Source organism: Zeus faber (genome assembly GCF_960531495.2).
Source record: "Zeus faber genome assembly, chromosome: 16".
Taxonomy (NCBI): Eukaryota; Metazoa; Chordata; class Actinopteri; order Zeiformes; family Zeidae; genus Zeus; species Zeus faber.
This window is the reverse complement of record NC_137202.1, coordinates 21,092,011-21,119,818: the sequence shown is the minus strand read 5'-3', so window position 1 is coordinate 21,119,818 and position 27,808 is coordinate 21,092,011. Positions and strand designations below refer to the sequence as shown.

The 27,808-nt window shown below is 45.2% G+C and overlaps 2 protein-coding genes across 6 annotated transcripts in view; both read right to left on the bottom strand.

Annotated features, from left to right (window-relative positions):
* LOC307241978 (equilibrative nucleoside transporter 1-like) overlaps positions 1-15,512 on the bottom strand; it is a 36,667-nt gene extending 21,155 nt beyond the window's left edge. Inside the window, exon 1 of one of the 5 annotated variants that reach the window (XM_080016281.1) lies at positions 15,453-15,512. The gene's annotated coding sequence lies outside the window, so the exon portion shown is untranslated. Of the gene's footprint in view, positions 1-2,976; positions 3,115-3,344; positions 3,366-3,933; positions 3,986-4,034; positions 4,122-15,452 lie in introns of those variants that run through there. The other 4 variants (XM_080016279.1, XM_080016282.1, XM_080016283.1 and 1 more) reach the window with 4 other exon arrangements.
* A 4,945-nt stretch (positions 15,513-20,457) lies between these two features.
* nots (nothepsin) lies at positions 20,458-27,149 on the bottom strand (the record flags this gene model as incomplete). The annotated part of the gene is made up of 9 exons (XM_080016427.1): positions 20,458-20,631; positions 21,141-21,239; positions 23,050-23,194; positions 23,305-23,430; positions 23,993-24,192; positions 24,271-24,389; positions 24,555-24,672; positions 24,844-25,012; positions 27,085-27,149. 9 exons carry the CDS (start codon positions 27,147-27,149, stop codon positions 20,458-20,460), a joined length of 1,215 nt encoding a protein of 404 aa, XP_079872553.1.
* Positions 27,150-27,808: the final 659 nt, after the last annotated feature.

Genomic DNA, 27,808 nt, shown 5'->3' with positions numbered 1-27,808 from the left:
CTATAAGCAAATCTTGTGATTATAACATAGCAATATATAATATTATACCATAGAGAAAGAGTTAGATTTATTTTGTTTCCTTAGTTTCTTACTTTATGGAAAATGAAAAACATAAACCTAACTCATAATTGGAGTGGATTTTTTTTTTTATTTCAATTTTTTCTAATTTCTTTCTATTTTAGATCTATTTATTTTAGTTTGTTTGCTCCATGAGTGGAACTTTTTTTTTTTTTTTTTTTTTTTAAACACAACTGAGTTAAGGGACCGTCCAGCTCGGCCCCGTTCCAAAAAATAGCAACACCGTGGTGATAGTTGCTTTTTCATCGCGGTAAGAATAAATTCATAAGTCACAGCCCTACTGGCATCCAGCTGCTTAAACAGTCATTTGCATGCAGTGGCATCGGTGCTGGACCTCGCCCAATTGTGTCACAGCAACGACAGTGCAATCTCACAGAAATAAAAATCAGCTTTTTGAAAGATAGAAATTGCAGAAAAATGTTTAGACTGTAAAAGTGCATGCTCAAATAAATTAAAATGGCAAATATACTTGAATGCATCGCTGAATATGAACTAAAGAAAAAAGCTCCTTCTGACAAACTGTATAATGGCATGATCTCATGCAGACATTATGTGTCATTAAACAATCAAACAAAACAATTTTAAGGCTTCTTTGGAACACAACGCCCCTTCAATCAATTTCAACCCTTGCCTCCGGTAAAAGTCTCATTCAAAACAAAGGCCACAACCTCCAAATCAAACAATAAAAGTCTAGAGTTACGTTTTAATTTGGCAAATTAACAAAACGATGACGTTCAAATAACTGACACAATCATTTTTGCACATTTTACATCATTATCATAATTGAGGCTGGAACAGAAGGCATTTTCTTGTAAAATTTGGACAAAAACTTAGAAATATTTATATATTAAAAAATAATAATGAAAAAAAAGCTGATGTTGACAACATGATTTGAACATAAGATATTGCAAGCCCCGTATGGAAAACATGCAAAAACGGAAAGCCAACCTTCATCACTCGTTTGGTTGTATTTGATTTCTGAACGGTCTTTTTGGTGGTTTCAGTTCTCACGTCATTTTTTCCCCTTTATGATATTATAGCCGCGGGAAGTCCCTCGGCCACGTAACTTTTAAAATTGTGATGCTTTTGACCGTAAAGTTCACAATATGGCCGCGGCTGCTGTGACATCTGCTCCGGAATACATTGACTGTGCGCTCGTCTGAATGACCTCTTCTCTTCCGTCTCTCCTTCCACTTTCACCGATCGTCCCCGGGCCACATTTTAAATATTGTCGCAAACTTTTCGAGGTTTGATTATGTTTTCATTCTGAACGCTGGAAGGACTGCTACGTTGACGTACGCATGATATCAGGCGGAACTTGTAGTTTTTATAATCTGGATTCTGACATAGTTCATCGTGTGCAGTAACTTAATTTTTAAAACCCCTTAAAAAACATCACTAACACAGGTGTGTTTTTGGGGGGTTTTTTGGGTGGGGTTGTTCTTCTTGTTTTTTCTTAATACATTCACACTGAGGACTTTTTTGTTTTACTCACAAATGCAGTCGAAATTAAACATCATAGAGGCAGACTTGGGAAGGCCGACAAAGACTTATTCCATGGTCGCGCTTTATAAAACCGGGATGGGGTGATGTGCAAAAAGCACAAAAGGCTTTGGCTTCGGTCTGAAACAGACGTGGGAGAAGGTGCCTCTGGGTTCACTAAATCTATTGTCTCCGCCGCGGCCCCCCGCCGCACGCTCTACCCTCAATTCCCGCCACTCAGAGGGTGAACAAAGCCCCACTCCAGCGGTCCCGCCGTGGTCGGGATAAGCTTCCGACTGAGGAAGCAGCCATGGAAAACCTCGCCAGTCACCACGATGACATCACAGAAAGCCCGAGGTGCTGATGGGTGTTCGCAGGGAAAAACAAAGAAACGCCATCAAACAACAAAACCCAAACAGGCTTTGGTGACCGTCCAAGATCCCAATTTGAGCGTCAGTATAGCCTCTCTCAAGAGTTTTCGTGACACGTAGCCTGCAGCGTGTCATTCTATACCAATTAAAAAGTCACTACAGAAACAATCTGATTAAACATGGTAACCACAAGTTATCATAACCAGTGAAGCTCCGTTTGCGCTTTAAGGGTTTGCGAACCCTAAATTCCACCGTGACAGCTTTGCGTCCGGTTTTCCCCGCGTGGGGTCGGCTGCACAGATGTTCTCCTGCGCCTACTAGTTGTAATGAGTCAGCTGTCCAGTGGAAAACAAAGACGCCATTTGTTGCTCCCCTCTCCTTGGAAGCGCATTTGCAGGGATATAAATAGCACAGACATGTGAATATGTCCGGACACACACACACACACACACACACACACACACACACACACACACACACATACACACACCAAATCAAACAATTTTGCATAATTTTGCACAATTTTGATAGACAAATGTAATGACAGATCAATTACTGCGCTTTTTCGTGGGCAATTTTTTTGAGAATAAAAAATTAATAAAACTTTATTACCTACAATCCTCTCAGCTTGTTGTACATGAAAGCATTTAGGTTAACCTGAGTAACATGTGTGAGTGAGACCAATAAATGTATAAATAAAGCATATAGGTGCAGTACTGTATGCAGTTTAGTACTTATCCACTTATTCGTCTTAGATACTGTATTCATCACGAAGGGACATTGCAGTGTCCTAGCAGCTCACATCAACACAACGGGCAAAATAATAATACAATAAATATAGCTGCAGGCAGCAAGGAAGAGGGTGCAGTTTAATCGCCGCAATTGTACCAATTACAGTTTTAAGAGATCTCGTGAATGGCAACGAAAATGCTGTTTCCGGTTTACAAACAGTGGATTTGTGTATGATATTCGGGTCAGTTCCCGTTCCACCACATCCCGAAGCGCCACAACCCGCACATACTGGAGCGTCCCACTCCACCGGTACCTTCACTCGTCTACCTCCGGTAAGGCGGCTCCGGAAAACGACCAACAACTGCTGCGAATACAGTCGGGTTTGGATCAAACTTGGACCGCAGGCTGTGTGGGCTGCCCCGAATACAAATCTCCCCTTGTCATTCGTGTCCGTGGGTTCGGCGGTTTCTGTGCAGTTGCTCTGTGCTAGAAACACAAGTCCTCAATCCACCACAACACCCACATGACGCGAACCAAAGCCCCCCCCACACACCGTGCACCTTACACACTGCAGCTGGAAGACCCACTCCCGCCCCTCCGCCGCCCCTGCTCACACGCAGGAATCTCAATCGCGAGTTACGTCAGCCATCGACCCCCACGCGGTGCGGGCGGACGACCCACGCGTGGCGTCGGGTGCTTCCCGTCAACAGTCGAATACAGCGTGCAACGAGGGCGTCACAGCCAGCGCCGAAACCCGGGCCACGGGGTTGAATCCGGCGCGGAGGAGGAGGAGGAGGAGGAGATGGAGATGGAGATGGAGGACCAGGACCCCCGGCGAAACCAGCGCCGAACTCCGGGGAGTCGGTGCGCACACATCGGGGGGGGGTCTGCGATAACGTCGCCTCGCTTCAAAACAACATGTTTCGTTCAGTCACTCCATCCAACCATCCATACGTTCCTCCATCCATCCATCCATCCATCCATCCATCCATCCATCCATCCATCCATCCATCCATTCCTCCACCCTCTGCCCGGAGAGCGCGAGCCAGTGTTTACGTTGGCGGTAAAATGTAATTACGCGCGCGGGCGTCAAGTCAACAAAGACCGCGTGCTGCCGCTGCCGCTGCCGCCCGGAAACAAAACACCAGGAGGACGAGAAAGAGTTCACCTCGTAACAATAACAAATACGAATAAAAATGAATAGATTTAAAAAAAAAAAAAAGAAAAAACCCTGGTAAAAGACAACACGATTTAAAATAAAACAAAATACCATCGCACTCAACGTTTTGTCTTCCCTCGCAAAGATGTCTACAGAGTCGCGAACACGACAGCGGCGGCGTGGAATGGCAGTGAGTGGTGTGCGTGTCCTACCTCGTGTTGCTTGCGTGTGTGTGTGTGTGTGTGAGAGAGAGAGAGAGAGAGAGAGAGACACGCGTGCTGCCCCCACGGCGTCCGGGGCGAAGCGCTGGGCGAGCCTCCCTCCGTGGGCGACTCACCGCTTGCTGGCGCGTCACCCGGGAGGCGGGGAGACGGCGGCGGTGCGCCGTCACAACGAGTTGCGTGGGGATCTTTTTGTGTGTTTTTCGGTTTCCGGTCGTCGCTCTTTCTTGCCACCACTTGGCGGTTTTATAACCTGCTGTAACTTGGGATTCGTATACCGTCTCAGTCTACAATGACCTCCCCATTGGAATAACTTTGTCAAACCTATATCCATACATATGTACTGTGTAATATCTTCTGTGGGTTTTCCTCCTCAAAAGCTCCTACATGTACAAATATAGCTGTTAGAAATCGACACTAAGCATTTGTTGTTGTTGTTGTATCAGACCACCCAACTGTTTTCCTCTACCTAGTAACTTTTGAACAAATAAAATACAATGAGATCGGATCAGATAAGATGGCACTTTATTCGTCGCCCAGGGGGATTCAGACGTTGCGGCAGCAAAAACAGTTTAAGTCAAGAACATATGTGCAATAACAGCAATAACATATGTGTTCATGTTTATAAACCCCAGTTAACATGGAGTAGTGCTGCACGGTTGACTATGCTGACTAATGAGCCCAATGTGGGCGGGTGGCGGTTACGCTAAAATAAGCACAACGTACTGGTAATATGTTAGTATAGTAAAGATGTCTAGAGCCATAATCTACCTATAGTCTGGTGAGATAACATGCATTACAGAACATGTGGCATGACAGTATTAAGGGTAGATATAGATAAATATGATAAAATTAACAAGAATTTCTCGTCTTTACCGTAGGACGAGGGGTTCCTTGAGGAGGGGTATGACAATCACAAAGCAAACAAACTGATGCAGACATATATCATATCAAGCAAGTCTTCAATCTAAGCAAATATCTAATCCAATCTAATAATCTAAGAATATCTCACTATAAAGGGAGGAATCTCATAACCTTCACACATGTGTTGACTTTCTGGTAAGGTCCTGTAAGGGCGGGTTGCGGCTCGGAATTCATTCTTTGGGAACGGCAATGAGCCGAGGAGATTTGCATACACGAAAGACCATAAAGCATCGATCAGAAAGTTTTATGGAGCAATGCGGCCAAATTTCAAATGTTTGGTTGCCAAAGCAGCCAGCATAAAACACAGTTCACAAGAAATGCACCGTTGCCCATCCACAGCCTTTTGTGGTTTTTTTCATGAGGATCTGGTTAAAATTCCAATGATGGAGCGATAAATGCCGAGAAAGATACACAGTCATTATGCTGCAGTTTGAGGAAAATGATTGGCCCAAACCCGATCCGTCAGCATTATAATGACTGCAAACACACTCTTACTCGGACATGGAAGAAGCCAAATACTCATTGCAACTAATTTTTAGTGTGTAAATGTTTGGTTATATTTACTTTAATATTATATAGCGGTTGCACATTCCTCCTAATCTATAATGTATATAACCTTTCCATGCAATCGTTTGCTTTAGCACCTTCACAAATTCCAGCAGGAAAAAAAAACATCCACCATACAGGCTCAGTCACAAGTCTGCCTTGTGACAGCAGAATCAAGTTAGTGTGATAATTCTTGCACCCGGAGCTCAAACGCTACACCGCACTATGGCGGCTGCTAATCCGCATTTAGATGAAAAGTGTGGTGAGAGCAGCGAACTGCAAAATGCACCCCTTCCTCGCAGCTGGAGGCCATCGTATTGTGCTAGTAGGGGGGGCAAACTGGCCGAACCTGCATTTCTTTGGGGGGGTTGCAGGAAACAAAGTGCAAAGATACGTTACAGTATGTGATCTAATTGTGTTTGGATCCAACTTAGATCAGTGTGGTCCCTTTGCAGATATTCAATTCAAGTGTTCATGCACACCAATGGACGCACATACGTAGATGTTCTCATTTTCCTTTGTTGTCTTTTATTAGGCAATCCTTTCAACATGCTTAGTGGATGTATTTCAAAACACCACAGGCTTAGGATGGGTTGGAAATAGAGCCAAATATTGTCTATTTTTAAGTGTTTGTGACGCAAACAGGCCCTGTCCACATCCTTTCTAAAATTATGGTTATTGGTTTCAATGGGCAGGATCAAATGGTGTTGATGGCGTTATTGGTGACGCATGCCAGCTGGAATCGACCCAATGGAAACCGTGGTATTTATTCATTTCACCATACAGTTTATAGTGAAACCAGTGAAAATTAACTGCATTTAATTGAATGTCAGCTTTGAAGGAGGCAGGATCCGCTATAGTCGCACAACTATATTTGTCGGGACAAAAGAAAACCATTGCAATTATTTTCTTATTGGCATTTTAATTTCCTTGCCCACAAAACAGCAACTTCAAGAAAAGTGTTTGAACCTCTCCAAACATAGCTTCTTATATACTCTATATGACATAAGATATAAAAGAAAACTTACAAGTTAAATGTAATATTTTGCTATACAGTAGTTGCTGTAGTTGAAAATGCAAGAAAACTCAGAGTGAGGACGACTATTGTGAGATCTTTTCCCAACATTATATTTCCAAAGTTTTCAGTCTATTATGAAACGACCTCACCCAGCCCCAGCATTAGTCACATCAGCCACACTTTTCCACAGTGTTGCAGAATAGGGAAATGACATGTGGTATTTGGTCTGAATGTCAGCGCTGTGCTTGGAAGGTAGGGGTGACTGAGTGTCTGAGACGGCTCCGAAGGCCAATGGGTAATTTAAATGTGTCATTGTCTCGTGTGCAGTTCGATTTTGTACATACTTATGTGAGCTGCTTACCTGACAACAAACTTACAACCATGCAAGAGCCATCCAAAGTTACATACGTAGATGCAAAAACTCACCCAATGTCTCACTGGTAACCCAACTTCTGGAGTACTGACCTATGCGCTTAATATTGGTTTTAGAACGGCACCTTCTATGAAAAATGTCTCACCAGAACTCACACCGACATGCTGTTCCGTCACAAGCGAAGCGCTCGAGCGTCTCGAATGAGTCATTCCTTAAATGGAACCCTATGGTGCTTGGGGCATTGTTTTTGTAGGCTGTGTATTCTTACGTCTGGATGTGCCGAGAGTCAACGTCTCTGCTGTTTGCCACTACGGGCGGCTGTGGTAGGTAGGCCGTCCACACACACCCTGTCTCGCTCCGTCTATAATAAGGGTACTGTGGTTTTGGAAAGAAAGCCTCAGAGACGCGCTCGTCTGGCCCGAAACCCCTGTGGCAAGTTGGCGGGGTGGCCGTAAACACAAGCGGTAGTAGGAAGACTGTAGCTCTGGACGCTCGTGGACGTAACGCACATGGCGGAGGATTCAAACCTCCCGACGTTTTTTGAGGTTGTGCTGGTTTTCTCCGTCACCAGGTATGCCGTGACTCCCTCACATCTTTCCCATCTCCCCCCTTCCCTTCTCTTCGCTTCCCTTCCTTCCCTCCTCTCTTTGGGTCTTGTTTCTTGGCTTGTGCAGCCAGAGGGGAAGCCCAGTCGCCCGCCCTCCAAGCAGATGGTTTTCCATCTGAGAGATTTAATGTCGATGACAAAAGAAAACAAAGGGAGGAGAGGAGGGGAGAGGAGGGGAGAGGAGAGGAGAGTGGAGGAGAGGAGAGGAGAGGAGAGGAGAAGAGAGGAGAGGAGAGGAGAGGAGAGGAGAGAAGAAGAGAGGAGAGGAGAGGAGAGGAGAGAAGAAGAGAGGAGAGGAGAGGAGAGGAGAGGAGAGGAGAGGAGAGAAGAAGAGAGGAGAAGAGAGTGGGGGAGAGGAGAGGAGAGTGGAGGAGAGGAGAGGAGAGGAGAGGAGAAGAGAGGAGAGGAGAGGAGAGGAGAGAAGAAGAGAGGAGAGGAGAGGAGAGGAGAGAAGAAGAGAGGAGAGGAGAGGAGAGGAGAGGAGAGGAGAGAAGAAGAGAGGAGAAGAGAGGAGGGGAGAGGAGAGGAGGACAGAGCTTGATGCATTGTTTTCTATAGGGTGTCTTACCATCCTCTCTGGCCGATGCTATCTGCTTCTTTGCAAATATTTTGAAACTCCGGCACCATTTCTCGGAGGAGTCTGTGTGACCCTGTTCTTTGGAATCCGGTGTTTTTTAACCAATGTTTCCAAACACGCAGAGTTTGTTCATGTGACCCGAGCCAGTTGAGACTTCCCATCATAGCTTGTTGCATCCAGCATTCTGGCTGCAGAGTTCAAAAAGATCCGACAGATACAAAGGAAAAAAGGGGGAATCTAAGAGCATTTCCAAACTAGGCTTTTTGTTTATTTATTTTTTGTCATTTGTTGCTGTTTCTTTTGTGAGCGGAGAATCTTATGTCATCAGCCCCTTCACTTCCCGCCAAACCCACTGCAATTACTCCACATGCAACTTCAAGTCGGCGAGTTTACGATACAGGCATTTCGTCTAAACATCTAATTCGAGAATATCCGTGTGTAAGTGGCATAACAGCGGGGCACGGGGAAAGGTGGGGGGACATAACATGAAAGCGCTGGAAGTGGCTTTGGAACCACATACTGAGATTTAAGAGGACATAGGGAGAACAAGGAATTCCAAAGGGCTGGGCTGAGCTCTTTAACCCCCACATGAGGCAGGACAGAGTGAAAAGTACAAAATAGAGAGAGAGAGAGTGAGAGACGGCCGGGAGAACCGAGAGACCTGGCTTCTGGGTTTTGGATTAACCCCTGCACTGAACTGGCAATGCCTGGTATGAAAAGGGGGGCGGGGAGGGAGGATGTCTCCGGGGAGGCATTTGGGAGTACAGAGCTTCCTCAGCCCCTCTCATGGCAGCTTCCTTTAATCCCCGACGGCCTGTAGGACTGGACAGGTGCCCTGATGGTTTTTCCTGGTAGATATCCAACCACTGGCACGCTGGTTGACCCCGAGTCATCACCAATGTGTCCTCAACAGCTGTCGCATGTGGCCAAAACATGACTTTGGACGGGGGAGAGCTCAAGTGTGAAGCATTTGAAATAGTGTTTGCGCTTGAAAATTGCTTTGTTGACCTTTCAATGTGGGCCTGAAAAACACAGTTAGTGACACCCTTTTTCCTGTTTTTGAGGAAAGTCCTACAGAGGTATGGACAAAATGGGGATTGATGTCCAACACAAACATAAAGTTATCCTGGCTCCTGGCAGTTTTGACATATTGAGCTGGAATGAAGCTTTGTCAAAGACTCTATCTTCCCCATCTGTAATCAACTACATTATTTATTTACAAATGGAAAGAGAGCTGATGGCGGTTTTCATACCTCAGATCACGATGAAAACCGCCCAGGAACAGATTATGACCCTATATGAATGCTGGCAACATTTTCGGCAGATATTATGCAACACTCAACATTCTGTTTTTGCTTGTGACCTCGAAATGGCCTCTGTGTTTCTGCAAGTGTGTTGGGGTGCCACTATGCTCTTGTCATAACAAAGGTTTTTGGCAAAAAATTCTAAATTGAGAACAAGAAGCGGACAAAAGACAGTATTTTTGGAGGCGTTGACATGGGTGGTTCTTCATTTGTTTGTAGTATATTGCCTACTTACAGTAAGTGATGCACTGAAATGAAAACCCCTGGGTTTGAGTTTGCCGTTCCTTCATGTCAGTGCCGCTGCCGTGGACTGATATTCGGGAGTAGAATGCCTGTTTATTCACATCTAAGAAATATCTTTCCTATATCTCATTAAGGGCAGAGTAGTTAAGCTGCTCTGGAACCACGTGAGTCCCCACAGGAGGAAAATGGAATTCTGAGGGCTCCTAAAGACCAGAAGTGCACACACTATTGGATTTTTCAAGGATGGGTGATCACCCCATAGCACACGTCATGTAAAAATACAAATGAAAGAGGTTTGATCCACGTTAATAACTGTGGTGTGGGGGTGGTGTGGTTTAAGCAGCCACACCTGTCTTGGGTCTGGCTAATAGGGCCCAGGATCAGGGTGGCTGTACGCCTGTTGCTCGTCAGAGCCATCAATGAGCAACAGGTGAATCACCCATCCCAACACACACACATGGGGGGGGGGGCTCTGTCATGACATGTGTCCATCTCTCCCGGCTTGTTACATCTTGCCACTCCTTGTGTCGGACGGCCCTGAACACCACTCAGGTGGCGTGTGGCAGGCAGAACTGCCAAACTAACATTTTTCTACTAGATACTAAGACTTAGATACTTAGTTCTTTAGTATTAAGATAGGGACAGTTTACAGTGATTCTACAGCCCAGTCGAGGCGAAAGCAAACAGTTGCACTCGTACTTGATACATCATGGTCTCAAGGCCAAAGCTGATTTACATCCAAAGTTGTGCAATAGCCTGTGTTCTGTAGATGTGTAAGCTGAATCTTCACGACACATGCTTGTATCAGCCAATGCGAGCAGTGTGTGGCAAGTGTGTAGCAGATGTTTTCTGGCAGTTACACTCTTGGATAGACAAATAACGTAGCAACGCTGTCAGTCGACTGGAATGCACCGGACTCTGGATCTGTGTGCCTGTGTGTGTGTGTGTGTGTGAGTGTGTGTGTGTGTGTGTGTGTGTGTGTGTGTGTGTGTGTGTGTGTGTGTGTGTGTGTGTGTGTGTGTGTGTGTGTGTGTGTGTGTGTGTGTGTGTGTGTGTGTGTGTCTGTGTGTGTGTGTACAGTGGCGTATTAATATGGCGGGGTATCAGTTTGTGGTTTTTCATGTGCAGGGGAGTGTGTGTTTAAATTGGTTGACATTGTTTGTGTCTTTGAGCACAAATGAGTATTTCTATCCTGGTGTAGCCATTGACAGTGGCAGCTGCCGATCCGCTTCTCATCTGAGTAGATTGCAGTCAACAGCTATCGATCCAAAAATAGGACGAGGTTCCGATTTAGGAAGCCTACCTACACCCGGGCCAAGATCGGATCACGCAGGACACATTTTGCAGACTGGAAAACACGTCACACCTCACTGCTTTTTTGTGAGGACTTCTAAGTGGAGCAGCATAAGGTTTATCCTCCCATCAGAGGATAAACCATTTTGATTCCTGACCCTGACCCACTGGGGGCAAATGCACCTCCTGCCGGCTTATCAAGATGCTGTCAGACATCCTACTGGGACGACTGATAGGACTGGAAAATGGAGGAATCTGAGGGCGGGTCTGTCTTGTACATAAGTTTAGTAGCACTGCCATTTCTGTGTTTACCAAAGCTTGATTTAGATGCATTAGGCCACCCTGTGGGCCCATCCAGAAACCATTATTTAATGGTCCTCCCTTGATTGCAGCACAAAGGAAAACTGTTTGTATTTGCCAAGCTTAATGTCACCAAACCATTAGGGCCCGGCCGCCTGGGACCTGCCTCCGTTTGGCTGTTTAAGCAATCAGATACACACACACACACGCACACACACACACACACACACACACACACACGGACACGAGCACACAAACCCAGAGTCGCCAGGGGCGCCACACATTGAAGCCCGACAATAAGACCTGGTTTGATACCAGTTTGTGAACAGCAGTTAAATAAACATCTATGCGCTGTGCTCACACACACGTACACACATGTTCTTCCCCTCTCTCTGACCCACTTGGGGCTACCCAAGGTCATGGAACCAAACTCCGTAGCAAAGGAGATTGATTGACCATAATATATTGTATTACTGTATCCTCAGGTTACATTTCACCATCCGTGGGCCCATCTGTCCATTTCAGGTTCCAAGAGAGTTCATTCATATTTGCTTAGATGATGAACCGTTGTGTCAGTATATGTGTCTGTTCCACGCAGATACAGTGTAAGCCGATTATCCATTGAATGTGTTGATTTGATTCCAGTGAAACTGATATGCTGCATTTACTGGCATAACATGTGAAATGTATTTGTATGCAAAAACCCTAGCTGACAAATAAATATATACAGACATGCAGTATACTGTATATCCGTACATATCTGTTTAACTTTGATAACTGGCACTTGTGTTTTTTAAATTAACAATAAATGCCAGCTGGTACACGACAGTATATAAATACAATACAATACAAATATAACAGTATATAAATACTTGGCCAATGCTTTCTGACATGGCCATGGACATAACCATCTATCAGAAAATAATATCTCTAGCATCTTCACTCCGTTACTTGCGTATTCTTGGTTTACCTGTATTGTGGCCTTACATTGGCAGTTTGTGCCATAGCACCACAGAGATGTGATATCAACTCCTTATATATATATTATATATTTCATATTATATATTATATATTATATAGTATAGTAAAAAACCAAGGAGTATTTTGTGAATTTGTTCCACAACTGAATGCAACCGTATGTTGAATGCAATCCACTTAGTTTTGTTCCATTCCACTGTGAGTTGGTTGGACACATGAAAAACTAAAATGCAATGGACATCGTTGCATTTCTCCAAAGGCCTTTGTAAAGTTCATTGCATTTCAGCAAACGACAAAATAAAAAATGCAAAAATAATGTCATTGGGAGATTTAAAAACCGTATTGATTTTAATTTGTATGCGTACGTGTGTGTGCGAGTGCAAGGGGCACAGTGCAGGCCTTTAATGATATACAAGGGCTTGAGAGCAGTTTGATCTATTCTGGGACCTCTTTAATACGATACCCCAATGTGAGGTGTGTGTGTGTGTGTGTGTGTGTGTGTGTGTGTGTGTGTGTGTGTGTGTGTGTGTGTGTGTGTGTGTGTGTGTGCGTGTGTGTGTTGGGGAGTGGGATGCATGAGGAAGAGCTATTCTCACACTGCTGCATGCTGTGAAACCCCGACTCAGGCTGTTTATAGGTCTCCACCTTTGGCCAGGAGTAAAGTTTTCTTCAAAGGGAGGTCAACTTTAAGCTTCCTCTGCAGCTATCACAACATCTGTGCAGCATTAACACGATTATCCAGAGAGGAGAGGAAAAGAGAAATAAAGATGGATTATTATTTGACGAAGTACCTAGCTGCCAAAGATGGAAAGGGTGGTTGGAGGGTGGGTGCATGGAAAGGTGGATGGGAGGCTGGATGCCTGGCTACTGGATGGGTGGATGGATGGATTGATACCTGGAAGGATGGTTGGATGGATGGAGGGATAATAGAGAGATGGATGGTTGGTTGGAGGATGTCAGATAGATGCATGGATGCATTGATGGATGGATGGATAGATAGATGGTTGGATGAAAGAAAGATGGCTGGTTGGTTGGATGGATGGTTGATTGGCTGACAGCCGGCTGGATGGATTATGGATTGATGAATGGGTGGCTGGATGCCTGGCTGCTGGATGGATGGATGCATGGAAGGATGGCTGGATGCATGGAGGGATGATGGAAAGATGGCTGGTTGGATGGATGGATGTTGGATACATGGATGCATGTAAGGATGGGTGGCTGGATGGAGGGATGGTGGATAGATGTTGGATGCATGGATTTATGTAAGTATGGTTGGATGGTTGGAAGCATGGAGGATAGATGGCTGGCTGGTTGGATGATGGATGTCTGGTTGGATGGGTGGATGTATGGCTGACTATAATGATGGGTGGATGGGTAAATGACGCATGGATGGATGGAACGATGACTGGCTGGGTGGATGGATGGATGGGTTGATGGATGGATGGGTGGGTGGATGGATGGATTGATGAAGGTACGACAGTCTGAGCATATTAGTACCCAATCGACTGGACTGAAGGTACCGACCAGTTAGGCTTTTGTCTTCAGAGCTGCGGCAATAACTATGAACACACACAGCAGTGTTCAGTCAGAGGTGGAGCCCACGTGCACCCGTCACCGGGCACACGCAAAGAGAGACAGCAACGTGCTGCAGCACACGCCCCCAGGGTTCCCTTTTCATTTCAGCTGCAGACATTTCCATGATTTATTGTTGATTATTATCAGCGCTGATGTTCTTTCCTTATCAGTGACCCGTCAGACTAAATAAAAAAAACAAACAAGAGAAATAAAAGAAATATGGCTTACGTCTTTTTTCTTTTATTTTGTACCTTATTTGTTTTTTTTTATTACAGTATGTCGTCAGCACACCATCAAAGGTCAGGTCAGAAAGCACCAAAATCAAATCAAGGAAACGGGACGACACACGGCCCATGGAAAAAAAGTAAAAAGCACATTATCAAGAGGGTGTTTAAAGGTGTATGTGAGTAGTGCTGCTGTGTGAAAAAAAACAAAAAAAACAATAACAATAATTATCATAATCATAATTATTTTTTCTCAAATTCAGAATCAAATTAGGTCGGGAATATTGGGAAATTTGGGAATTTCTCACAGAATGCTCCTGGTTTTCCTCAACCCTCACATCAAAAAAATGTGATAATAGATCAAATCGGTCTGTCTATTTGACGGAGAAGTGAAGTTGCCAGATAAGATGGTTTCACATAATACGCACTTGACACTATCTTCCCCACATAACCTGGCAACCCAAAGTTGTTCCGCTCAAGGGATAGAAGTGCCAGTCGTGGTTGTGTGCATTTGCAAAAACCTGCTGTCAAATGTGTTTCATCAAATCAAAACAAATATCAGCCTCGCAAAAGTACTTAAATCCAGACATTAGAAATGCAGTTTAAAACGGGCCATTCAAACCTCCATCAACAGCCGACAGCAGCTTTTATTTACTTTGTTTGTATCTGCCATCACTATTTCAATCAGAAATCAGCGCTTTCCGGGAGAAATTGCACAACGGCAGCACGCCCCACGCTGGATGGTTTTACATTTGCTCAGAGCCCGAAAAGCCGCGTCTGCGCACGCCCCCGGGACGCCGAAAGAATCCTCCACCGTGCAAGGTGAACCCCCACCCACCCACCCACCCAACACGCCCATGCCCACGCCCTGCCCGACCACGATCACTGCGGTAGGCCTTTCACTCCTTCGACGTGCCCCCTCGCTGAATTCTTGCCCAGCGAGAGAGAGGCGGACCCCGCCACCGCCATTGGAAGCGTACAGTATAGAGGAGCACAAACACATGGAGAGGCTGTTTCTTACAAAGCGCAGCTAAATAAGGTATCAAATATGTTGTTGTTTTGGGTTTGTTTGTTTTTTTTTTGTTTTTTTTTTTCAAAATAATGTTCCGGATTACCACTTTAATACGACTGTCAAGAGTTTGGTTCGCAGACACTTTCTATTCTGGAATCCAGCTTTCCCACGAGGCGAAGATCAATGACCTTGTAAAAACTTTAGTGCAGCTTTACTGTGAATATGATGGATATCCCCGTGAAGGCTGTCTGTATTTTGGGGAGCGCTACGCCCTTTAAAAGCCCTGTGCGGTGTTTAACCTTCAGCCCGCGTCCTTCACGCTCCTCGCATCGTCCCCTTTTCGCGCTGTGCCGGCGCAGTGTTTCGTGTCTTAATAATAATAATAATAATAATAGTAACAATAATAATAGTAATAATAATATAAGAGAGACTCACCCGCATACGCTGCCTCGCGATGTCCTCACATCTTAACAGCTCTTCATTGTCCCTTTTTGGATTTCTTTCTCCGTCATAGCTCAGTTTGGGAGCGAACCCCTCAACATCAACTGACGCAGATCTGCAGAGGACAGCACGGCGGATGGATGGATGTTGGATGTAAGGATGGATGCAAGGGTGGATGGATGGGTGGTGGGATGCAAGGACGAATGTAAGGATGGGTGTAGAGATGGATGTAAGGACAGATGTGCGGATGGATGTAAGGTTAGATGGATGGATGGATGGATGGGTGGCTGAATGAATGTAAGGATGGGTGTGTAGATGGGTGGATGGATAATGGATGAATGTAAGGATGGATGGATGGATGAAAGGATGGGTGGCTGGATGAATGTATGGATGGGGAAAGATGGATGGTTTGCTGGGTGGATGGGTGGCTAGATGGATGGATGTAAGGATGGATGGATGGATAGTTGTAAGGCTGGATGCATGGCTGGGTGGATGGATGGATGGATGGGGAAAGATGTATGGGTGGCCCGATGGAAGGATGGATGGGTGGATGGATGGATGGATGGATAGATGGATGCATGTAAGGCTGGGTGGGTGGCTGGATGGATGGATGGAGCAAAGGATGGGTGGAAGGATGGATAGATGGGTGGATGTAAGGATGGATGGGTGGCTGGATTGATGGATGGATTGATGTAAGGATGGGTGGATGGAATGATGGATGGGTGGCTGGATGGATGTATGGATGGATGGATGGATGGAATGAAGGACGGATGGAGGGGGGAAAGATGGATGGGTGACTTGATTGATAGATGGATGATGGAAGGATGGATGGGGAAAGATGGATGGGTGGCTGGGTGGATGGATGGATGGAGCGAAGGATGGCAGGAAGGATGGATAGATGGGTGAATGTAAGAATGGATGGGTGGCTGGATTGACGAATGGATGGATGTAAGGATGGATGGAAGGAATGATGGATGGGTGGCTGGATGTATGGATGTATGGATGGATGGAAGGGAGGGAAGGATTGATGGGGCAAGATAGATGGGTGGCTGGATGGATGGACAGATGGATGGGTGGCTTGATTGATGGATGGATGATGGAAGGATGGATGGAGGAAAGCTGGATGGGTGGATGGATGGACGGATGGATGGATGGGTGGATGGATATAAGGATGGATGGATATATAGATTGGTCGGTGGATGGATGGCTGGGTGCGAGGATGGATGGATGAATGGACGGGTGATTGGATGGATGGGTCGGTGGGTGGATGGATGGGTAGATGGATGGATGATAGATGGATGGATGGCTGGATGGATGGGACGGTGGGTGGGTGGGTGGATAGATGGTGGATGCTGAATCGATGGATGAATGGATGGGTAGATGATGGATGCTGGATGAATGGATGGGTGAGTGGATGGATGGATGGATGGATGGATGGGTGGGTGGATGGGTGGATGGATGGATGGATGGATGGATGGGTGGATGGGTGGATGGGTGGATGGGTGGATGGATGGCCTACATTCCAACACTCGCTGTGCAACTTTAACTCCTCAATTTGTATTTTTTACTCCTATTTGCATCACAGACGTGGCCCAAACCACCAGCATGTACCTCTCACTCAGTACCTACTCAACTCTTTTATTCATAAATATTTTGCCGTGTTTTTCAGTATTGGCAAGTAAATATACACTAATACTGTATATATATAGAGTATATTTATGTTTTGTAGAACATGTTTCTTTTAGGTTGGTTTAGGTTGCACCTATAAGAAGAGGGGCTGCTGTGAGTGCATCTCAGTTTGACTTTGTGCTTCTCATATTCACCACCAAACTGCAGAGTTGAAATAGTCAAACTGCATTTGAATAATGTGAGAAGAATTGAGACGCGACGCTCGGATCCTTTGTAATAGATATGAAACGGGACCCGACTATTTCATGGGTATCTCTTAACTTTCTGCTTTAATTGGGCCTTTGTGTGTGTACGTGCCCAGACTGACAAAGACCAGAGCCATGAAGATCCCGAGGCAGCAATTTGTAATTTAAGGGCACAAACTCACACACACACACGCACGCACGCACGCACGCACGCACGCACGCACGCACACACACACACACACATACACATTTGCATTCCATATAAGTAAAGTAAAGGTAATCCTAAAGCCTGAAACACAGTTATATTTGCAATTCATGGCTGAAGATGCCCACGTTCAACAGGGGATTAAATGGAGGACTATCCTTACTCAGAGAATCACCTTGAAACGACTTGAAGTCGATCCCCTTCCGGGATCACCAGGTGCATATTAGGCACCGGCTGAAACACGTACAATGGAATGACATATACTGTATATTACAATACATACAGTGTACGCATGAAATAATGAGCAACCTGTGCGAGCAGACGTCCGTTCCAAGTCTGTGTTGACATAGGACGCGGACGGTCGGCAGCCCCCTGGGTGCCCACCTACCTGCGGATCGGACGGAGGGAGCGTTGGACGAAAGGCACGGATCGCCCGACGCGCCGACGAGAGGCGTCGGCTGGGGGCCGCAATGACGGAGCCTGTCGACGCCACGCGCACGTCACCTCTCAAGAGAGGGCGTCTGCGAATGAAAATACACTTGAATGAATGCCGAGGAGTGAGGCGTCAACGCGGTGCTTGCTCTTCATAGCGGAGCTTTGAAAAGAATGCAAGTTGGGCCACTTGTGAGGTGAGCGATCTGAAGCCAAGAAGACGGCAAAGGCGCCCTGCGGCCTTCCCGTCGCCGGTTTCCCACAAAGCCGTTCCCCCACAAAGCCGTTCCCCCTGGGCTGTATTTTATAACCTTGTAGGAAATCCCCCGAAAGACATTGATCCGGTCTGGAGCACAGTTTTGGGCCTGACCCAGATGAGGGAAATCCTTTCTAATTCCATGAAATAATTTTCACGTAACTTAAGTTAACGAGACGTTAACACCCCCACCACTCCTTGGGAAAATGTTTGTTTTTGACATATCTGGCCACGCACAGCTCAAGCAAACCTAGTTTGGCCTGAAAAGGTCTGTATAATCAGTAACTATAGAAGTAGGAGAAATATTTAAAATAAAAAAATGATAATAATAACAACAACAACAACAACAGCAATAATAATAATATTGTTATTATAAATAAAAATGAATAATAACTAATTATTATAATGGTAAAATAATAATAATAATAATGGTGATTAAAAAAATAAAAAATAATAAAAAGAATGGTGAAAATTATAATAATAAATTATAATAATAATCATAATAATGGTGATAATAATAATAATAATAATAATAATAATAATAATAATAATAATAATAATAATAATAATAATAATAATAACTTCGAAAGTGTCACAAGTCTGTAGGACAATCATGGTCTTACACGAGGTCAGACTCTGGGTTTGGTGGTGGTCTTGTCTCCTTAGCCAAAGTTGTGTAACTCCATGATGAGCTTTTCAGCAGTAGAATCCCAAACATCTATATCCCTAAATGGAGCTTGCCAGACTCTGGGGTTCCTGACTGAGCTCCTGTCCTGGTCTTTCAGATTTCCAAGCCTGCCTGAGGATTTATCCTAACAAAAGAGTTTCAGAGCTTTGTCATCAAAACCTCAGACCAAAAAAAAGGGATTAATGGTGTGTAATTATGGCATAATGTGTGGAGGTTGTTTATTTCTTCAAATGTTTTACGTTTGCAAATTATTTGGTACATTCTTTAAATAGTGCATTTTTGGGGAAAGATGTTCCTAGATCCTTATCACACATATTCCTATATGTTGGATAGGATGCACTGCACCAAACATCCAAACATGGCCATCTATATTCAGTAATAGATAAACCCAGGGACTTGATAAGTGGCGGTATTTAAACCTTCCTCTTACTCAAACAATGTGGGTTCTCAGCTGTCTTGTCTATATTGTTCCACCTTTCAAGGTGGAAATGTGGTTTTATACTGTAGTGCTCAGCCCTTTAGAGTGTCGGTACACTTGTCTGTATAATGAGTAATTGTCAGATAAAATAAATTAAATTAAATTTGATTTGATTTAAATAAAATACCATAAAAGAGAAGAAAATAAATGTAAATAAAATACAATAAAATAAATTAAATTTAATCAAATTAAGGTTTTCCACGTGAAAGAATTAGATCTGCTATCAAAAAAAAAAAAAAACAGAAAAATAATCATTACACATTTTTGAGAGGACTATTTCCACTGCGATGCTATGCATAGTGAAGGAGGACAGGATACCAACAGGGCGGGACATGAATATAAAATCTGAGATTGCAATTTAAATGAATGCTTAGAAAAAAAATCAAATAACTAGAGCTAATTAATGAAGAGCTGTGGTTTATTTTCATTAAGCACCAGACTTTGTCTTAGTGAACTTGAAATAGCTGCACTTGATAAAATAAATGACTGACTGCCACCATCTAGTGGAGAGCAAACTCCTAGAAAGAAAGATACGAGACCAACTGAGCGAGGAGACAGTTTTAAATAAATACTCCGGAGTAAATCATAATTCGTAGATAAAATGATGTCTTATAAAAGTGCCTTCATTTCTTTACATATTTTGCTTGAAGTGAAAACACTTGATGTGATGTAAAGTGTGTGACACATGATGTAAATGAGGAAGGAAATGAAAATGTGAAAAAGTATTTAAAAAATATATATAAATCTATATAAATCATATTAGACGCTGAGATTAAATCGTATTGAACAAGTTATTGATTGTGTACAGTGACTCGACTTATGACAGTAATTCATTCTATGAGAACGGTCGTATGTAAGCAAGTAGATGCAGTCGTAAATCGAGGCACCACTGTATTTCCTATTTGTTCTAACCACCAGGGGGCTCATATATGAGGCGGTTAACCCGGTATCAGACATTTTACAGGAAGTTGCACAGCACGTTGTGGTTATTAGTTGTATTTTATTGTAAATTTGTTACTTAATTACTTAGTTTATTGGTAATTAGTTGATAATTTATATTTGATCATCAGTTGTTTCGGTGCCGGGCGCGGGCCAACCCAACCCGGTCTTGACCGCGGTCGTAGATGCTGTAGTACTGTCTCAGGAAGACGTCTCCCAGAATCCAGAGCGGTCCAGAGGACGACATCATGTCCACCGCCTGGAAACCGCTGAAACACATCTCCCTGTCCCCAAGCAGCTCCTGGAGGGATCGACAGGTAGAGAGACAGACACGTACAGGTGGATTGACATTGTCTTGCCGCGGCACATGTGTGTATGTATTGTGTGTATATATGTATGTATGCGTACATTACATGTTCTTTACCACAACACATTCCTTGCATCTGAAAATGTACTTGGCAAAATAAAGGGATTCTGATTTTATATACTGTATGTATATACATATATGTGTGTATATGTACAGTATGTATGAGAATGACCCTCGCTACCCTCTCGGAAACTGCCTATGAACTGGAGACTGGTGGGATCGGGATAGCGTTATGGGCTTGGGGGTTTGGGGGATTTGATTCACTGTACACTATTCTTATGTTTCTGTTTCTGTATTTATCTATTTATGCATTATTTATAATTGTATTGGTTTGCCTAAAGCATTGAGTTACCTCATTGGACTTTATGTCAGATAATGCATTGTTTGGATTATTCCCTGAGGCCCTGCATACTCTATGAAAGAAACATACACAAATGAGTTACCTTTCGAACGTAGTTCTCTCCAGTCAGGATGTATTCTACTCCTCCCAGTGTGATGCTGACATGAGGCAAACTGGACAGCCGTGCGCAGTCCATCAGATACTGCACGCACATACAAGCGCACGCACACAAGCACACAATACATAATTGAATCTCCTCCATATAAATACAGACTCAAAAACTATAGTATGATACACACCCTGACCTCACCTAGCCACCTGGTTTCCTCAGTGTTCCCTTGTGTTGTGCTCAATTGTTCCCCATTATCCATTACCCGTCTTGATTCAAAGTCATGTTACCCTGTAGCCTTGTAGTTTTGTGACTGATCCCTGTTTAGTTCTTGTGTATTTAACTGAGTTTTGAGAAGACTCAAGCTCTCTCCGGTCTGTGTTTGGGCTGGGCTCTAGTCAAGTTTCAACTTTATTACGGTACAAACTAGCCAGACATGGACCCACCCAGTGGACTTCAGTTCTGCAGGATCTGATAGCATTCAGTCAGCCGGTATCAGCTCCAGACCACTAGCCGGCCGATCCAGGAGACAGCCCTCCTCACCAGCTTACTCTCCCCCAAGGAGCCCCACTGACCACCTCTTGAGCGCTATCATGGTGATCTACGTTCCGACCACAGTGTTAGCCGGACTTGGACCTGCAGCTGTCCTCCTTCCTCTGAGAGTCCTACCTCCACACCCCCCTAACCCTCCTGGCCTGTAAGGCACGTGCCTGGATGACCCCCATCCAAGACCATCAGGCGCCCACCTGCTTCTCTTACCCGTTGTTTGTCCAGGAGATGAGGGGTCCGATCAAAGAAGAACTTGTGACCCGCATCAACTACAAGATTTATTAACAGAGGTGGGAGCGACGGCGATTGCTTGCCAGTCAACATGTTGCAGCAGAAGGAGGCCCTACTACGAGCCCATCCTTCCCTCGTCACTCGCCCGATGCACCTTCCCCCATGGCCTCCGGGTTCGCTTCAGAGGAGGTGGAGGTGCAGCCCATGCAGGTTGCTAGAGGTTGACACCCACGGAGCGTCAGTGAAGAAGGACATTTCACCTCCTCTTGTCCTTTGTGCCCAGTAAAGGAGTTGCTTCACAAGTAAGTGAGAGGATACTAGTAAGTCGATATGAGCCTCCAAGACATCCACTCTCAGTGCTCATTCACTCCTGAGCCAATTAATGTTTTTATTTACTTTGCTCTCATGGGGGGTGAGCATAACTACCACACCATTGGATCCCCCGTGGACACCACTCTCCTGGATGGACATAGTGTCACTAAAGCCACTATGCCACTATAATTTCACTTACCACATGTTCCTGTTGTTTTAGGTCACCCCTGGTTTTTTTTCTAAATCGCCCTATCAAGTAAGTCCACCTGGTTCTTCAGAAGCTACTTGAGTTCCAGGTCTTAGTGAAAGCCTAGAAGGTCTCTATGAAAAGACCTGCCCCTTTGGACCGAGTCCAGCAAACTGCCTCGCATCAACCTGACATCCCACGTCTCCCTCATCATGCCGGTGGTCATCAGTCCACTGGCATAATCTCCTGTGGACCCTCTGCCCCTCTGGCCCCCCATCTTATCAACGACCAGCTCACCTACATTGTGTGGTGTTTCCTGGATATCCAATGCCGAGGCAGAGGGCTCCATTAGCTGGTAGACTGGGAGGGCTACGGTCCGGAGGAGAGCAGCTGGGTTTTAGCCAGGGACATTCTGGATCCTGCTCTCATCCCTGACTACCGACCACAGCATCCTGACCAGCTTGGAGGAATATCCCTAGACAGGCAGTCCTGTCATGGCTTTCCATTAGAGTATGCTATGTACGATACACCACATACGCTCCAGATGCTCCATACGCTAGGTCCGTTGGCTCTGCCAGGAATCAATTGAGCGTTCCTTCTAAAAATGCACTCTTTCGGTCTCACCTCGCCGATGTTTGTGGCCGTGGCTCCAATCAACTCATGCAGCCTTAGAATGGCATTGGTCGGGCCAGTGATGAGAGAGGTTCCCGTGTCCACAATTGCCTGGCAACCCTGTGTACAAAATGATGGGACACCCTGCACGGCGAGGCTGACACACACACAGACACGCGCATGTATGGTCAATAACTAATAAAATATATTTCTGTTATTTTGTGATATATTGTTTTAATACAAATGTATTTTTATGGTGAGTGTCACCTGTCCATCTTGATTTGCCAGTATCCCTTTGTGGTGACAGGGAGCCAGTTGATCGTTCCATCGTACAGCGTCTCATCTATTCCGCCAAGCAACAGCTCTCCGTCTGGGTCACCCTGGTCGCTCATCCTACAGAGCGAGAGAGAGAGACTTAGCTGTCCATCACCCCTGGCCTGTTTAAATTAGTGATGAATGGTTCAACTCTTTTTTGAGTTGAAGTTGAATTCCAACTAGCCCTCTCCCTACAATAAACAAACTAATAAACTGTGTGTCTACAACCCCGTTATCTGTGTCTCTGTGCCGGAGGGCCCTGTATACGCCAGTTGGGTGGTGTGTGGTAGGCGAAACTGCCACACTGATTCTTGGTTAGTTTAACACAAGGTGAGTGTGGGAGGACTTACGATTTTGAGGCCAGGACTCGCTAGGGAGGACTACAGATTCAGACTGAGTGAATTCAGACTCAGTGAATCCAGATTTAGACTCTGTGAATGCCTATGGTTCTGGGTGCAGTTACCAAGTAGCTAACAAAACAAAAGACTGTTTTGGTGGAATGACTCCAGACTCATTTAAAAGATTTGTTGGCTATGAACGGATCGTCTTGCATCACTACTTTGCAGTTCACTCTCATAGTAAGCAAACTGTGGTCTCAACTTCCGTTGTTTCTGAGGCCCTCGGTGGAGGACTCTGGTACCGGCTGAGGTAGAAGGAGAACAGCGGCTGCAGCACCGCCTTCTGGACCATCATGCTGTCAAAGACCGGCTTTCCCAGGATCTGGGCCAGGGACGGGTAGGCCAGACCTAGAACCCCGTCAAACTGGGCCATGACGAAAGCCGAACCAGGCTCATAGACTGATTCCCCGAACTCCTGGTTCAGCACAGTGAGACCCTGGACCTGGAGGGAGACAGGTGGAGAGACAGGTTGCCTGGGACACAGACAGACCGACAGACATGTAGTATGACAGAAGGGTACCTTCAGGGTATCTCTTGCCATCACTCCTAGCAGGTGTCCTGATCCATAATTTATTCCAAACATTCTTCCATCCTGTGAGAATGAGCTCGACCCGAACGCCTTAAAACGCTGGTGTGTTACTGCACACGCACACACACACACACACACACACACACACACACAAATATTCCACTATATTTACAAATAAACGGACTGAAAATAGCAAAGAAGAACATCCAAGACAAACATGGGTAAGCACTTGTACACACACATACACACACACACACACACACAGCAGGTCTTACCACACGCCTCGCTCACGCAGTAGGACGATGGCACCCAGAGGTCAGCCGATCCGGTGTCAAACACCACAGTGAAGTTCTGCTCTGGCGTCCCAATGCTGATATCACCGAAGTACTGAGCCTGTGCACATGCACACACACACACACACACACACACACACACACACACACACACACACACACACACACACACACACACACACACACATATGCAGTATGTGTATATATGTATACTATACAGGAGATAGCTGATTGCTGTTGTCTCGTTCTTTGGCTACAGCCTGGCTCTCACATCCATGAAGTTGTAGAGCCTTTCACTGGAGTTCGAGAGCCGCAGGGAGGGCGTTCCCGGCGGGAAGCACTGGGCATAGCGCCGGCTGAACACATCGTGCCGATGGTCCCTGAGAAAGTCCTCCAGGACCCCCAGAGTCCTGAGTTGACTGCGAACCGTCTGCAGCTTTCTGAGAGGAAGCCTGGCAGGAGAGAGCACTAAGTTTATGAGCTGCTTCTCATCTCAGGAGCTTGGAGAACCGAAGATTCCAACCAGCACTTTGAACACTGAGGGTGTTTTCGAGGCCTTTGGAGCCGATCAGGGGCCTGTTTGTGTGTTTTTTAGGATCGGGTGACTCCTAGTGGTACTTGGTGGAATTGCAGGGGGTCTGCAGAAACATTTTGAGGTATGAAGAAATTCCACCTTTCCTCTTGTTTAGTCATCAATCGATGGCTGAGATCTGATTGACAGCACAACACCTGAGTCCACCTGATTGCCTTGTTTCTTTTGGGTATTTACATTATTTCAGCCTCGTAGCAACTCAACTGACACACAACTGACGTTCGTCGTTTGAAAAACCTGAGCCGTGTGATTAACCTTTGAGTCTGGGTCTTCAAACCAAACGGCCCACTCCTCAAATTGGAATCCATTTTAATTTTAAGATTGAAGGCCGGTAACCTTCAGAGACACCTTTTTGGATGCAGGTTTATGCCTTATAAATGTTAAATTGTTCAATTAAGAGTTGTGGTTTGAATAGTCCTACCTCACCAGGGCCTGAGAGCTCTGGGTCCAGCAGAGTAGAGACAGGAGAGCGACCCACCTCATCCTGTTGTCTCTTTGTGCGATCGTCTGTTGCTCTGCTGAGGGGTTTGAGGTCTTTATTGAATGGAGGTACACCTCTCCGATTGGCTGTTTGAATCCTCGCTGTGTCAACATTAAAGCTCAAGTCACTCTTCTGCCAAAACCCACAAACACAAACTAAACATTTTGATGGGGCCACATTTGTTACATATTAAAAAAAAAATCTTACTTTGTCTAAAGTGGCAAGGACCCAACTGTGAATCAAATCCAACTTAAATTTTACTTTTTTTTACAGAATGTCACCTACTTGCAGATCAATACGGAGCAGAAAATGTGAGAAATACTTTTATTATTAAAGTCCTTTTTTTTTTCTTTTAACGATACCTGATTGTGATTTTGGCTGTTCTCCTTTTCCGAATACTACATTGCTGTCCGAAGCTCCAGTGTGTTTTAGGTGGACCACATGTGTCCAACTTCCTGATCTGGATCACTTTGACCAGCTGGACGCGGTGACCTCTTCACCTGGTGCTTTGGACTTGTGTGTGCTCAGCATAAATAATGGATTAAAAGCTGCAGCTATGTACTGTCAGTACAGGTACAGAAGAGCTCCTAAAGTAGCATTTAGCAGCGACTCAAAACCGATTAAAAAGGGAATTCTGTGTTTTAGAAGAGTAGATCTTCAGTTCATATCCATATTTAGAGATGTAGAAACTGAAGTAGAAATTAAAGACTCGGTTTGAATATTATTATGAATCTACAGATATACAAAGTGCAACATAAATTTCATTTACATCACAAATAAACTACATAATATATAAAACAGGTCATGTTTTATATTGTATAATGTCTCCATAAATTAAAGGATAATTTAGAGTAAAAAAATATATATATTTACTTAAATGTAGGGAGGTAGAGTAAAGTAGTGGTAGAAAAGACTCAATAAACCTGTTTGTGGCATCAACCGATTGTTACTATAGAGTCAAGGATACATTCTGTTTTTCCTCCTCTACTGTACATGAACACACACGGTAAGTAAAGTGTGTGACTATATATAACAAAGAACTGTCAATTTAGGTAAAAATCATAATTCTAAACTTCTGACCTTCATGGAGTTGACCTGAAAGAGATGAGGGGGGTAGATGAGACCAATGAGGGTGGTGGCCTCTGCAAACTTCCAGAAGCTTGACAGTTTGGTGTCGGGAGGTGAAGCCATTAATGGAAGTGCAGTCGTTGGTGTACCAATAGAAAAGAGGAGGAGAGAGAGCGCAGCCTTGAGGGGCGCCAGAGCTGATGGTTTGAAGGTCTGCGACATGCTTCCCCAGCTGACTCCTGACATCCCTCATCAAAGGGGAACCTTTTTTTTTTAAACCTGTGCTGTCAGCATGCTTGGCATACAACACAGAGTGTTTGTATGCTATTGCAACCAGGAGTTAATCTGCAAGTGGGGTTCAACTTCTCAACCTGTGGCTGGGCTGCTGGCAGTGCTGCCAGGTGCATTCCAGTGCCCCTTGCAGGCTGCTCGCCATCATGGCTGTGGGTTGGGGTGGCATTTCTGTGGCGGGTGCTCCGGACGCCAGGTGTGGTGGAGGACCTACATATCTGATTGTCTGCACTCAGGGCTTGTGGCCTGGTAGGGCATCTAGCTGGTTGCAGTATGGTGGGCCTTGCCTTTGCGTGGGGCTTTGGTGGGCACGGGGTGTTGGACGATCAGTGCGGGACCTGGCTCCAATTCTGTCCGTTCTGCGCCTGTGGGTGCATCTTGTGCTGGCACGTGTGGGTGGTTTGTATGTGTTCGCTTCGGGATTGCAGGGTCTCCTAGCCCTATCTGGGACTGGTTGATGCTCCTCGGGGCCATGTGTGGGTGTTGCTCCATGGGCTTACGGCTTCTCTGGGGGCTGTGGCTGCAGGGCAGGGTGCTCGGGGCTTTCCTGCCGTTGTGGGGTGTCTATACGGCTGCAGGAGTCAGGAGTGGCTTCAGGGCCTTTTCCGTGCTTGGAGGCACTACGATATCATTCCAACCTCATACACCAGGACAGTTTGGGACGCAACATTACCGTCCACCTCTGCCAAGCATCCTTCTTGCCAACGTTCAGTCTCTGGAGAACAAGCTGGATGAACTTCGAGCGAGGATTAAATTCCAACAGGATACGAGTGACTGTTGTGTCCTCTACCTGACAGAGAGATG